Consider the following 15,366-nt stretch of genomic DNA (forward strand, 5'->3'; position numbering starts at 1 on the left):
CACAGGGCTCTTTAAAATGGGATTACAGCAGTGACTTTTAAATAGAAAGCTTTAACTTTTGGGGGGGGGGGGGGTCAGGAAACATTCTTTTTACTTGGGGCCAGAAAGTCGGGGTGGGGGAGAACGCAGTATAAAACAATTTGAATACCACTTGCTTAAATGACCATGGGGCCTCATTACAAGTTTGGAGGTAGCCATGCCTCCAAACTTGCGAAAAAATCCGGCACCCGCGAATGGGCAATTACGGCCCCGCCAGATCCGGTAATTGCCTTTTCGCGGGTGCCAGAATCGGGTGATCCCCATTCCCATTTGAGCCTCATAGGGCTCAATGGGAATGGGGATGCCAGTAGCACCGGCACAGTTCATTTCCGTGCCGGTGCTACAGGCAAACTCAGAGTTTGCCAGTCCGGATAAACGGTACTGGTAAACTTAACAGTACCGTTGTATCCGGACCGACAAACTCGTAATGAGGGCCCATATATTTTCAAATAACTACAAGCCCCAGAATACAACTCTGGTTGTGTTATGGTACCCAACACAAGCCTACATATATGCAACCCCTGCCTTGATACATCCCACAAACAGGACACTTGTCACCGACATGCACAGACCGTCTGATGCTGGGAAGGGAAGCTTTCCTATGCAGAGAAATGTGCTCTAGGGCATAGACCCATACGCCCCACACCACTAACAGGTCATACTGTCAACCCCAGGCAGCAGTCATGGAAGAACAAGACATCCCAGCATCCCGACAGGCAGGTGACCACACGCAAAAATCACGCTTGCGTGTTGGAGACGGTAACTCGTCCAGACCAACCTCAGGGAAAGGCCTCATTAGGAAAACTCACATAAGGCAGGTCATAAATAGTGTTACCCACCCATGAATCAATGCAGATACCAACATTACAGATACCACATAACATATCATACCATACCATAACATAGCATGCGGTGAGTAACAAAAAGGAGGAACGTGTAACTGCAAGGCAGAAGAATACACAGCTTTTCCAGAGGTATATCTCCAATTACGAGCATAAAAACTTGCACAAGAGGGGCGGCCAGATACATACCTGTGGTAAAGTTGGCACTGATGGTCCTGCTCGTCATGGGTCCATTTGTGGCGTGCATAGTGGCTGAGTAACTGGTGCTCGGAATTAGTCCTGCGAGTCGGCACTCCTGGTTTGCACCATCAACTAGGATGGTCTCTCCAGCAACTGAAATCATGCAAAGAAGCATGTGATGATAGACATGTCCTTTATGGAGAAACATCTACAACAATGACTTCCATCACCATGGCACTGCAGCAAGATGGACGCCCCCGAGAAATGCGTTGTGGTTACGAGGTGTGTGATGCCATGTATGCAAGTGTTCTGCTATGACACGTTGGGTGGAAGGCTAGTGCAAGTTGAGTATATGCATTCTGAGGGAGACAGTTACCTACTGACTAGAAGAGTATCGAGTCCAGTGTGGGTGGCGGTCCCGGTTTACCCACAATATATCTATAAGACTGCTTATCTATCTGTGAACTGGGCACTACTGAAGGAGGTCATAAAGAAGACTTTTGTGTAACTTACCTGGTGACTCCAGCCTCTCCTTCCAACAAAGCAAAATGCTCCATAGCAAGAGATGGCCAGGTTTCACCATGGTACTTATAGACAGATAATGGAGACTCTTTTCTTTAGATGAAGAGGTCATTTGCGAACCTTTGTCAGCCAGCAACACCCTCCTCAGGAAACATGTTGCCATAAAAAAAGACCAGTGTCTCGCTTTACCTTTACAGTAGATGTTTTAGCTGTTATGGAATATCGGCCTCATTACGACTATGGCGGTAGCCGTGCTGATAATTAGCAGCACGGCTGCCACTGGAGTCGTTTTTTTACCGGCACCCAGCAATGGCCAATTACCGGGGCATTCCGTCCCCGCTGGACCCGGTAATTGCCCATTGCCGGGTGCCAGTATTTATTACTCCCCATTCCCATTGAACCCCATAGGGCTCAATGGGAATGGGGAGGCTGGTAGCGGCGGCACCGTTAGTAACGGTGCCGCCGCTACCGGGTGGGTCTGCTCGCGGGTGCTGTTCCAAATGGCAGGTCGGGCCTGCCAGGCTGACAGGCACCCGCGGGCAGACCTCATACTTTGCCGGTCCGGTAACTAAGGTACTGGCAAGCTTACTGGTGCCGTAGTTACCGGACCGGCAAACTTCTGAGGCCACATGTCACAAAAGAGAGCCAGTGCGCTATTCAGACCATCCTTATTTTTGATAGGTGCACCAGTTAATCAGAAATATGCTCAACACTGATGCAGCCATTTCAGCAAAAGAGGTCCTAAAAAGTGTGCGGGGTAAAAGGGCTTGTACCGCTCATTTTACTTTCTTTCTACTTCCCCCAAAGACTATTAAGTATGAATATTTATGGCAGCCTTGAGCGCCGTTTTTCCTGACATCTATTTTGCTTTCATGGGGGGGGGGGTGATCCCCCAACAACCCACTTGCCCACCTGCCTTTAGCCCTCACATCGCTCTAGGAGTGTGGTAAATTTGGAATGAGTGAATTCTGACAATTCAGGATTCACCTTTTTTCCCCGATTCCGGAAAAAATATATGTGAATACTGGTCTTTACTTTAAAAATACTACCTTAATCTTAACAAAACTTTCTGACTCAAGCAATACGCAGTCAAACATATATTCTGGAATTGTTTCACGCATTGGAACTAGACTGTGTCAGGATTTAAAAGGACATGTTTTTCATTGTGCACATTTCAGCAGAACTCTGAGAAAACGTCCACTGCTAATCATTAGGGCTCTTTGATGCAGACCAACCATGTTTACTGCCTGCAGCATGCTTTCCAAAAGTGGAAATAAATACTAGAAATGGGCCTGTCTAATGCACCTTTATGCAAGGCCTTGTCCCCTCTCACACTTCTCGGCTGTTCGTTTGTACTGCTGTTGCCATGGCCACAGAGTAGATAAACGAGGGTGATAAGGAGTCTATCGTCCTTCTCTCATTATCCGCATCATCTTGCCGACAGTTTGGAGAGAGAATCAAAGTGCCCATGTGCCCGCATTAAAAATGATAACTTACAGAGGGGATGTTCCATGTTCATTAAAAGATTGGTCCGGAGAGGCCTATTAAACTGGTGGCTGGAATAAGTGTGACACCACATAAGAATGGAGGGTATTCATATATCCTTTATTCTTTCTTTCTTTTCCCGTTACACTAACTCCTCCCCTTCAGTTCCATTTCTCCTTCCTCCCTCTGCCCACTTGATCCTTCCCTTACACACAGGCTCTAAGTCTTAAAGGGCCAGTGTCACTTCACAGCACAGCACCACACCCTCACATATCTCCTTTGGTCTATCTCATATCTCTTCCCCGAGCCAATGGGGCCTCCTGATCATTGTCTGAGGCCTTCCCATATCTAACCTCGGGAGCATTTCTTCCGTCTTCTTTCTTTGTTCTCCCGGACTCCAGCGACTCTCGGATCCCTCTGATGGCTGTTCGAGGTCTCCTGACCCCTCTGCATCAGGCCCATTGTGGCCTACCTCATCTTAAATTCCTGTCAGTGAGTATTTGAAATATAAAGCATTTCCTGTTATCTCCTGCCACCAATTGTGGGCTGTCAACATCATCCCTTTGATTGCAATTACTTGAAGTTGTGCCGCTGCATACTTTAAGTCTGTCTGTTGTCTCACCAACACTTCTTCCCCTATGTTAAATTCCTTTGATATGGCTACCCTGCTTAGGTCCATCGATATCCTTTCAGCTGTTGTTTAACATGGATTGAATGAATCGAGGGATACGGCCCTTCTCCCCGAGGAGGAGTCCCCCCATGAGGCTAAGGAGGTGAGCCCACTCTGAAAACACCCTCGCCAGGAGTAGAGGCAACTTCTTAAAGCTGTGCACACTGTGGCCTACATGGGATTCTCCCCAGAGACTTTTAAACATCAAGACTGGGATGAAGAAACACTTAAGAGATTTTATTATAAGATAGAACAAGGATATGTCCCTTTAAATCGAGATATCCAATCCACTGGGACAAGTCTGTTGAATAACGTGTAATCATTGAGCAACGTTGAGAGTGAGAAACGCATAGGCAGGCAGGGGAAGACTCCGAGCTATGTAACACCTGAGGAGAGAGAGGAATGCATACGCAGGCATGGTAAGGCCCTGAGATGCGTAATCTCTGAGGAGAGAGGGAACGCATATGCAGGCACAGGAAGGCCCGAGCTGCTTAACACCTGAGGAGCGAGAGGAATTCATACACAGGCACACCAAGGCCCTGAGCTGCACAACACCTGAAGAGAGAGAAGGCGGAGTAAGCTGAAACGAGGAAGCCAGAGAGTTTCAAACATACGTGGAACTGAAGAACAGGATGCCAGAGCCATCACGAATCCCCAGTGTGGGAACCCAAAAGGGTATCAGCCCGGAGGAAGGTGGTGGCGAGACCACGAGGAGCCCGTGGTGGACAGTTGGTGTGTCCACAAACCATCATTCAGAACAATGTCCTCCGCGCTGCCCAAGGTATCACGAAAAGAGAACACATCTCCGAGGCCAGAAAACTAGCCCACTGGCTACCAATAAGGGAAAGAATCATCTTCAGAGCTCTGACACTGACCCACAAGTGCATCCACCTCACCGCCCCGGTCTACCTCTCACAAAGAATCCACCCCGTCTCCTCCACAAGGCCAACCAGGTCACCATATACCAACATGCTCTGTGTGCCACTAGTAAAAAGTGCCAGAAATGGAGTATCCAGTTTCCCTTATCTCACACCATCACACTGGAATGCCCTACCCCCCACAATCGGAGATGAGCCCTCCCTCATTGCCTTCCGGAAAGCTATGAAAACCATCCTCTTCACATAAGGTCTCTTGCAGTACCATGTTTGCCAATAAACTGTCTGTAATGTAATAACCAAAGATGCATGAGCTGTAATGACTAATCTGTTTGTAGCAATCATAATGTGCCAACGACTGCTACCAATCCTGTTCCCCCTGTAACTAAGTTCCTGCAAGTAACAGTGCCACAATGCCCCTGGGCTGTCTGCGCGCTATATAAATATAAATATAAATAAATCACCAAGACCACCGCTAGCCTGAAGAAGCAGGGTGTTTGGTCATGCATCGAGAGACTGTGACACCGCGAGGAGGAAGAAAACACTGAAAAGAGAAACCAACGCTGGTGTGGGACAAGAGAGAAGGTCCCCAAGGAACAAGACTCCCAAAGAGGTTCTCCTTCCCAATTGAATGTAACGGGCCAAGGAGAATTATTATAGCCTGCAAGCAACTTGTCTCAGTAGAAGTCAAGAGGTGAAGTTAAACCTGAAATTGATTAACTTAAAATGGTGTGACACAGGAGAAAGAATGAAATGAAAATCTGATTACTTAGAGAAAAGAACAGTGGATAACAATACCCTAGGAAAAGGAGAAAGAAACCTGATATGCTGGGCAAGAAAGACATTATGTAAAAGAGAGAAAATAGTATGAACCAGAGTTCAGAGGACATATTCAAGTGAAGTATGTGCAAAGGCAAGTAGACCAGAATGTGCTGAACTATAATTGCCCAGGAGGGAAATCCTACCAGAGAAATAAAACTTTCCAAGGATATGTTGAAAACAGCAACCAGGATTATAGATCTTAAAAAATATCCCCAAAAGGGATTCCCAAGGAGGGGAAACATGTCATAAGCAGATTTGAAGAGTTACAGAGACTGATTGAAGCACAAGGAGGGTGGAAAAGTCAGTAGTCCATTTGAAGAGTTACAAAGATTATTTGAAAGACTCCTGCAGACTGGTACTAGAAGTACTCTCAGAAGACGGGAGTAATTCTCCTGCCTTAAGTTAGTTTTCATCGAGGTAGGGTCAGTTAGGTTTATTTTGGACAGCAGACTTATTCCTTGGGATATTACGAATGACAGATGAGCACCTTAGTTAGTAACATAGGCAGGGACCACCCAGTTAGGGAAAGTTAGGCCTTATAGTATTAATCTACCTCCATCTCCTGACTCATCACAAAGGACATCCCTTCTCTGAACTTCGTCATCTACCGCTCCTCTGTCTGCTGACAATCTGAGCAACCGTTTCCTTGTCTGGTAGGCCACCATACGTTCAATCAGTGTTTTACCCATGGCATCGTTCAGTGTGCTTCTGTAGTGTCTCAACATTCTACATATGGCCTGTTGAATGGTCATCCCCTCAATCAGTGCTCTTTGGATTGTTCTCTTGATCAATGACATAAAAGTTGTCACCTATTCCATTGGCGTTTGTCCAGAAAGACATGATCTTCTGGTTCAAAAATTCCCATGTGTTGTGCAAACCTGCTAAAGTCATTTACATTGAACGGATGACCATTGTCCATCCTTGCCATGTGCAGAATGCCACATTCACTTAAAAACTCATCAATGACCCCACCTACATGAGAGAACGCTGTTGTTTGTATCTGCTTCACTACAGGGAATCTCGAGAACTCATCAAGCACCACCAGTAGATAGTCACCTGTCTACATGGGCCCATAAAAGTCCAGGGCAACCCTATGTCATGGCCTCTCAGGCTTCATAGTTTTTTGCAGGGGCATGAGGGGGATGCAGCTTGGATGTGCATTTGAATGGAAGGCAATGGTGTATTGTCTCCCCCAACCAGTGCATCCATGAATGGGAACCACACATGCTGTTGGAGCTGCGTTTTCATATTCTTCACTTCTCTGTGCCCCTCATGCACCGTTGGCGCTATTCTATTTCATAATGACACTGGAACAACCAACCAACATCCTCTTAACATTACCCGTTGGTCTGACACTGCGTTCTCCGTGTGGATTTTGGGCATTCTTTCTATTTCCATTGTGTTCCCCTTAGGATGGCGCTTTAGATGTCTTTGCTAGTATCTCCACTTGTTGTTGGTCAGTTCAACAGCCAGAAGAACTGAGGGGTCCTCTCCTGATGCCAGCAGAAACACGTCCAGCCTGAGCGTCAGTGGGTGGGCATTTGCGGTGACATAATGGATGCATTCTGCGTCCCCTTTCCTTGTTTCCTGAGTACTATGTCCTGGATGGCGTGAGATATAGTCAGCTGGGTTTTGGTCACCGCCAGGACAGTGTAAAATGGCATAGTCATGCTCCTGCAGACGGATGCCCCACCTTCCAATATGCGTCGGCATCTTCGTTATCAGATTCCCAAATAACGATAGTAACACCTGATAATCTGTCACCAGTGTGAACCTTTTGCCAATGACAAAGTGGTAGAAATGTTCAGATGCCCAAACAGCAGCTAAGCTCTCCTTCTCTGGGAGTATGCACACTCTATGGGCGACAATGCTCTATTGGCATAGGCAACTATGTTCTGCGGCATGGAGGCTACGGTGCCACTTCAGGCCAGGATGGCACGTAGACCCACCGGACTGGCATCTACGATGATTATCATGTACCACGGTGGGTTGTAGGAAGCCAGTTGCTTGGTAGTGGCCAAAGCACCCTTGAGCTGGTCGAACGCCTATTGGCACTCCCCCCGACCACTGAAAAATTGCATTTTCTTAAGCAGTCACCGTAATGTATCTGTTGCAGTTGGATAGTTAGGTAGATATCTTGCACAATACCCTGCTATGTTATGGAGCAATCAGACTTCAGCATCTTGGGTTGGCGCAGCAAGTTCATTGATGGTACAAATGGTCAGGCCACATTCCTTGATCTGGAAAGATATGGCCGTAAAAACGGAGGTCCCATATATTGATGTCGCATTTATCAAAGTTTAAGGTCAGACCAGCTTCCTGAAGTGCTGTGTAGACAACCATCAAGGTCTGATCATGTTCTTCCATAGACAAGATTGTCATCACTATAGTTGAACGCCAACTTGAATGGTATAAGCACTTGCCTGATGGCCTCCTGAAATATTTCTGCTGCTGAGAAAATACCAAAGTTAAGGCGCTTATAGCGAAACACTCCATTATGAGTGGGGAAAATCGTTATGTCATCGATGTCGGGTGCAACTGTAGTTGATGAAATCCTTGGGTTAAGTCAAGCATGGAGAACCCCATGGCCCTATTGAGCTGGACAAAAATGTCTTCTATGTTTCGTCCCAGGTGTCTTTATTGTTGTCTTGCAGTGTTAGCAACCATCATGTCACTGCACAGGCGATTCCGCCCCCGCCCTCTTCCTTGGATAAAACTACCAGGGGAGATATCCAAGGGATAGGACCCTCAATCTTATCAAATGTAGGACTCTGGGTTATTCTGTGAACCCATCCAGTGCATGCACATCACTAAAGGACCCTAAGTTCACGTGGTAGCAGTGTGGATGGTTTAAAGATCCAAACCAGTTTGTCTCCAGAAGATCTGCATCCTCCTGCATTAGCTGGATGATCGGAGGGTTTCCTGTGGAGAGCAGATGATAGAAATAAACTTGCAAGAAGAACCAAGATGGTGGGCAGGTCCCCCTTTGATGAAATCCCTGCCCGGTTTCCATGGGCACTGTGCGGATGGAAGGCAAAGTGGTCAGATTGAAGGAGGAGTCAAAACCGAAGGCCTTGGGCCGCATTACGAGTTTGGAGGCAGCCATGGTGCTTTAAGCACCATGGCTGCCTCCAAACTCGGGTCCGGTTTCCGTGAATGAGGAATTACCGGGTCATTCCAACCTTGGAGGACCCGGTAATTCCTCATTCAAAAAACCCATCCCCATTCCCATTGAGCCCCCATAGGGCTCAATGGGAATGGGGATGGAGCTAATAACGGACCCGTTATTAACGGGCCCGTTATTAGCTCCCTGGTCCCCTTGTGGGACCCGCAAAGGACGTCTGGTCTGACCAGACGTTCTGAGCGGGTCCCGCAAGGGAACCTCATAATAGGGCGGAAAGGGTTTACCTGCACCGGCACCATTACTGGTGCCATTAAACCCATTCAGCCCACCTCGTAATGAGGCCCCTTGAGTCGATTAATGAATGGTGAGTAGACTAAGGGGAATGGCATATACGGGGACGGGATTGTAATAATTTGTGAGGAACAGGAAATATTGTGAAGAAGAGTTAGCGTCTAGAAGCCCTGGTTCAATGGAGTCAGAAGGAAACATCGCAAATCCCAGTGAGGGTAGAGTGAAATATAAATCGCGCAATCAGGATTACATAAGGTGATGTCTCAAATCCTGTATAGGGAATAAATAAAGGTGAGAGATAAGGTGATCACGGTGTTTATAAATGTGTAATGTTTGACTAGTCTGAATGTTGTTTGTGGAGTAAAAATATCAAAGAGCGATAGAGATTGTGAAAAATTGAAAAAGTTGAAGAGCAACAGTGATTGAGCAAAGCAAAACGATTGGCACCAATCAAGAGAATAGATATGTGAAGCAAGAGAATAGATAGGCTATTGAAATTTGAGGCTTGAGCAGCAATTGATGATGCTTGCTCATATTTGTTGTTTTAAAAAACGTTGAAAAGTAATGATTTATACCAAGGTATAAAGTTTATTTAACAGTCCGGTAAGTATCAACAGTCAATTGAGACCTATCATTATGGGGGATACTCCTCTCATGCACCTGTGCAAGACACTGCCAAAGCATATGCCCAAGGTCAAACTGTATAGTGCAGAATGGGTAAAAGGCACGGCAGATAAAATGTTCATGCCATGGCCACAAGGGGGATCATTGTCAAAAGCAGTTTAATCAGCATAAGGAGGAAGGCATTGAGCCCTCAGCTCCTCTCACCCCACCTGAAGCAAAGGGTCTTGTTACAGAATAAATAGGAGTGTATCCTCTAAAGGAATTAAAAGCAGCACCAGGGTATAGTAATCCAATATATGAACCCCCTTCTTACAGTAGTGACAATAGTTCGGAGGAGCATAAGAGAAAGTAAGAGATTTATAAGATCATACAAGACAAGGAAGACAAGAGTGAGCGGTCAAAATGGTCGACAGAGATGGACAGGGAGATTAAGAGATGGAAAGGAGAGAAGGATAAGGCTCATGCAAAACGAATGGATGGGAGGACAGATGTCACTTAAGATAGATGGGAGGAGTATCAAGGAAGTTAGGCAAAGAGAAGATAATGACGAACAAGAAAGAAGGGATAAAGAACAAGAGAAGAGATTGAAAGAAGATGAGCAGAAAAGGAAAAGCAGGGAGCGACAAGAGCAGATATATCAGCAGGAGCAAGAAAAAAAGAAGAACGAGCAGAAGAACAAAGAAAACATGACAATAGAAAGAGAGCCATAGAAGAAAGGGATAGAAAGGAAAGAAAGAAAGAGGAGGAAGAAGCACACAGATTAAGAGACAAAAGATTACAGAGCTGAAGAGAAGAAGAGGAGAGAAGGGAAGGAGTAAGTAGAGGGGAAGAACAAAGGTAAGAGGAAGAAAGAATTAGAAGGGATGCGAGAAAGCGAAGAGAAGAAGATAAAGAAATCAAATGGAAAAGGAGACAGTGAGGTCTTGATGCCAGTCTCAATCGTTGAGAACAAATGAGGCTGAGCACAGAAATAGAGTGGGACAGAGCGGGAGAGATTCTTCTGATAAAGGAAGTAATGCCAGCAGTATCTAGAGTATCGCTAGAAGAAGAAAGATTTGATGCGGAAAGCATTGGAGAAAGGATCAATAAGGTCTATCAACAGTTAAGGTGAAGTAGCGAATATGGAACTCTAGGGAATGGTGATTGATCCCCAGTACTTCCATCACAAAGTGAGGAATGAAACTTGTTCAGTGATGAACATCGAGCATTGTCTTTGAGCAGGCTGAATTTAGATAAAGGTGAAAGGGATGATAGTCACACTATTTGGGGACTAGAGATGTCAGATGAGGAAAGAGAGTCTGGTTTTGGGGCAGAAGGAGGGAGCGCGTGTGCCCCTGAAGAAAGTCTGCAAATGGATAATGAAGTGAGATGGTCGGATCTGGAACAACCTAAAGATAGAATGCCAAATCCCATAGCATATCGTGAGCGTCCCCGAGGATGAACACATAGTGAGTAGGGAGAGTCGCCACAATATGTGAACAAGTTAAGGTCATTACCCACAAGGAGACAGACAGGGACAATTATCCCTGCCATGGATATACTAATAGTGGGATCCAACTATGGGATGGGGTTTACGCAGTTTCCCTTCTTAGAAAAAGGGGGAGCAAGACTGCAATACATTCCATGGCCACAGATGGACAAGGATAACTTAAGATGCAAGCTCCCTAGTTTGACCTCGGGTGCTGGGAAATGGATATATGAATTAGGTAAAATGACAGGAGGAAATACTCTGGTGGTAGGGGCCTTAAAAGGTCTCCTGGCAGCTATCTTTGGAGAAAGGGCTGATGACATATGGAGGAGAGTGGGATATTCCAGTGTAACTGCACAAAATACAGCACATGATGGTGCACCGTTTAATAATTGTAGAGCAGATATTTGATGGGAACTCAGGGTACAGTATCCTGACACATGAGATATGGGTGCAATTATGACATTTAAGATGAAGGAAGATGAAGACCCTATGGCTTACATTCAGGATATTCAGAAGAAATGGCAACATGAAACCCGCAAGCTGTGGGAAAAAAAAGTGGCATTACTTTCCCACATTTTATGTCATGGGTTGCCTGAGTCAGTACAGAGGCAGATGAAAAAACAAGTAGGGATGGAAGTGAAGCCATGGGCTGAAATACAGCTGATGATAGTACACCATTGTTGGTTATTACAAGAGTAGAACAAGAAGAAAGATGAGAATATGAAAATAGAGGAAGCCAAATTAGTTCAGATAAAACTGTCCAAATTTGCCATAGAAGGGCTGATATTAACAAGCGGAGAAGGATTGGGAATGCAGGAGGCAATGGGTACATTGCATGCAAATAATCTGCGCCCAATGGATCAAGGTGGATATGGGGTTATATCCACAATATGACAGCTCACAGGGTGATTTGATGTGTTCAGTACTATCGGTGATGCCAGACCGCCAAGAAGAACAGGGAGTCGATGTGACGATAGGAGGCAAATCCTTTTCTTTTCTTGTAGACACTGGAACAACTTTATTGTGTATACGAGAGGGAAAATATCCAATGTCAGGTATTGCCATGAATGCTCAAGGGTTCTCTGGAGCTACAAGTTGAGTTCCTTTTACTGATCAATTACCAGTCTCCATAGGAGAATGTGACATGTCTGTTTCCTTGTTATATTCATGACAGACACTGGTTAATATTTTGGGAAGAGATTTAATGATGAAACTTAACAGGACAATTGAATTTACTGATCAAGGAATTGTGTGCACCACTCAAGGAATACACTATTTAAATGTAGGAGAGTTCCTACTGGCGTTCATAGGGCAATTGGTGATTCGAGACGTTCCAGTAGATCCAGAGATTTTTTTTATGTGGAGTGAGCATTTTGTTGACATGGCTGCCTGGCCTGGTGGGAAAGATTGTGAGAATACCTGATAAGTTTCTGTTTAGACCACAAATATCTATGGATGAGGAAGGTGGACAGACTATTCCTATAGAATTGGAAGCAGCCATAGTACGAAGGCAAATGGCAATGCTCGAAGGAGTAGACAATGAGGGTAGACCATAGAGAACAGTGATAGCGCTTGAGGAAGGGTACAGATTGACTGACATAACTGATGATGACATGTTCGGGGAAGACCGAACTGATGATGAAGCAGTGGTCTTCATGAGCATTAAATACTGGATAAGAATAGAGAAAAGGGAAGTCCCACAGCGAATAGCGATAATGTGGCAACAATCAGCATTTTTTCAGGTAGATTTGGAAAAGGTGCTAAGTGACTTATGGACCACAGGCCCTTATGACATAGGTTTATTGAAGGAGATAGAAGAGGTTAAAATAAAGCTTAAGCCAGGAGCGATTTTACTTCGAGCAAAACAGTACCCCTTGTCTCGAGAAGCTGATGAGGGTATATTCCAGACTATTTCAGCGCTGATGAATCAGGGGATTCTGGTGCCATCAGAATCAGTGTGTAATACCGCAGTGTATCCGATTAGGAAATCGAAAGCGGGATTGTGGAGATTTATCCAGGATATGAGATCGATTAACCAGATTGTAGATGCTGGGTTTCCTTTAGTTCCTAATCCGGTGACAATATTGTGCAGTATCCTGGTGGAAGCTCGATATTTGACAGTGATTGATTTGAAAAATGTGTTTTTCTCTATCCTGATGCACAAGGACTCACAAGACTTGACTTCATTTATGTTTCGCCAAAAAAGAGTGAAACATACTAGGCTGCCTCAGGGGTACTGTGAGTCCCCATCGATCTTTAACAGAGTCCTACAGATGGATTTAGGCAATATTGATCTCAAAAGTGCAGTGATGCAATACGTAGATGACATCTTGATTTGTAGTACCACAGAAGATGAATGCAGAAAAAACTCTGTTCAATGGATGACTATTCTAGCAGTCAAGGGATATAAAGTAGACAAGGAGAAGCTACAATACTGACAAGAAGAGGTGTTATATATAGGTCAGTTGATTTCACATGAAGAAAAGAAAGTGACACCTGAAAGAGCTGAGGTGATATGAAAACCTCAAAACCGAACACAGTGAAACAGGTGCAACAGTTTATGTAACTATGTTAGAGCCTGGGTGTTTCATTATAGCACATACACAAGACCACTTGTGCAAGCATTAAAGAAAGCACAAGTAGGTAAAACAAAACTAGAATAGACTAAAGAAATAGAGGAAGGGTTTGAAGAGTTGAAAAAAGCAATTTGTACAGCTCCTGTTTTAGGAATTCCCAATTATGCTGAGGAGTTTTATTTATTTTTGCACACAAATGGGACAGTCATGACAGCAGTACTTACACAGAGAACCACATTTGGGTACAAACCTTTGGCGTATTACAGTGGAATTTTAGACCCAGTTATGAGAGGACACTTCCCTTGCGAACAATCTTTGTTGAGAAGTCTATAAGTAATGTTGTGGGCTGCTCTATGACCCTCTTCATGGAGCATGCTCTAGTTGCAATTTTAGAGAAACCCAAGGGCACATTGACATCCCAAAGAGCGTCAGTTTATGAAGTAATTATTCTAACCCAGCGATTAGAATTGTAAGATGTAAAATAGTGAAAACTGCCACATTTATAGCTGAGCCAGTAGAGGAAGCCAATCATGTACATGACGGTGATAATTATGTGGAAGTTTATGATGATATACCCCATGTGAAAGTGAATGGTTTAGCGGGAGGGGAGATTACCTTTATTGATGGTTCTTTGAAAAAATTTCAAACTAGTTGGGAAAGGCATTCAGTCGCTGCAGTACTAAGACACAGGTTAAATAGAGCATTTGAAGTAGTAGCCAGTGCAAGGCTACCATCTCACTTTTCAGCGCAAGCAGCAGAATTAGTAGTGCTTATTGTCGCACTTGAGAAACATGAAGGGCAGGAAGTGATGGTGTACAGTGACTCCACCTACATGACGTCAACCATACATGCAGGATTGTCATGTTGGAAAAGGAGGGGCTATCTCCACGCAAAAGGCTCTCCAGTGGAGCATGAATCCTTATTGGATAGGCTCATTAAGGTACTAAAATGCACAGTGGCCATAGCAGTCGTTAAATGCACAGCACATACTAAGTGAACAGATTGTATCTCTTGCGGGAATGAAGCCACAGATGAAGAAGTGAAAAGGGTTGTATATTCTCCAGAAATTTCGAGTTTTGACACGAGAGTATTAAAGAAAAAGTAGTTACAACAATGCTAGTGCAAGAGGGGTTTAATAAACTGTTGATAACCCAATTAATAGAGATTTAAGGAAGCGTACTACAGGAAGAAAATGATTATGGACATGAAGGGGGTGTTCTTTATCCCCACGGAAGCTGGTCCATGTACACACCCAGATGCCAATTGCGCAGTGACATTTTTAGTGCATGAGGTATTCCCGAGGTGGGGTGTGTGTGAGGTGCTGAGATTCGACAACGGGGCACATTTTGTCAATGAAGTATTTGAAAAGCTAGGGCTTCTATTGAGCATAAAGCACAAGTTTTCTTCTGCTTTTCACCCGCAAGTGAATGGGATATGTGAGAGACTCAACAGCCTCCTCGAAGAAAGAATTGACAAGATTAAATAGACTTTGAAAAAGGGATGGCTCTATTGCCTACCCCTAGCCTTATATGCCCTTCGGGATCAGCCAGGATCAGACCACCACCTCACCCCTCATGAGCTAGTTACAGGGCGTCGAATTAGAATGCCCCTTATACCTCTTTCTAGGAGTAGAAGTGATGCCCAGAGCGTAGCTAAAACTTTAGGTGATGAGATGCATGATCATTTGACATGTATGACCTCTAGTATTGCTTTCATTTCAGATCAAGTCAAGTGCCATGGAACACAGAAGAAGATAATTTGACAACCAATCCAAGTGAACTTTTACCATCACCTAAGTTATATGTTGGGGATCTAGTCCTAATTAGAAAGGTCATCAGAAAGTGG

The 15,366-nt window shown here is 44.8% G+C and overlaps 1 protein-coding gene across 4 annotated transcripts in view; it reads right to left on the minus strand.

Annotated features, from left to right (window-relative positions):
- Positions 1-15,366, minus strand: part of TNR (tenascin R) — a 2,098,594-nt gene that overhangs the window by 142,203 nt on the left and 1,941,025 nt on the right. For all 4 annotated transcript variants that reach the window (XM_069641143.1, XM_069641142.1, XM_069641141.1 and 1 more), the window contains one exon: positions 1,071-1,214. In XM_069641143.1, the coding sequence (XP_069497244.1) occupies positions 1,071-1,214 (144 nt within the window). The remainder of the gene's footprint in view (positions 1-1,070; positions 1,215-15,366) is intronic.

The sequence above is a fragment of the Ambystoma mexicanum genome, chromosome 1q (genome assembly GCF_040938575.1).
Source record: "Ambystoma mexicanum isolate Mex_15411 chromosome 1q, UKY_AmexF1_1, whole genome shotgun sequence".
In the NCBI taxonomy this organism is placed as follows: Eukaryota; Metazoa; Chordata; class Amphibia; order Caudata; family Ambystomatidae; genus Ambystoma; species Ambystoma mexicanum.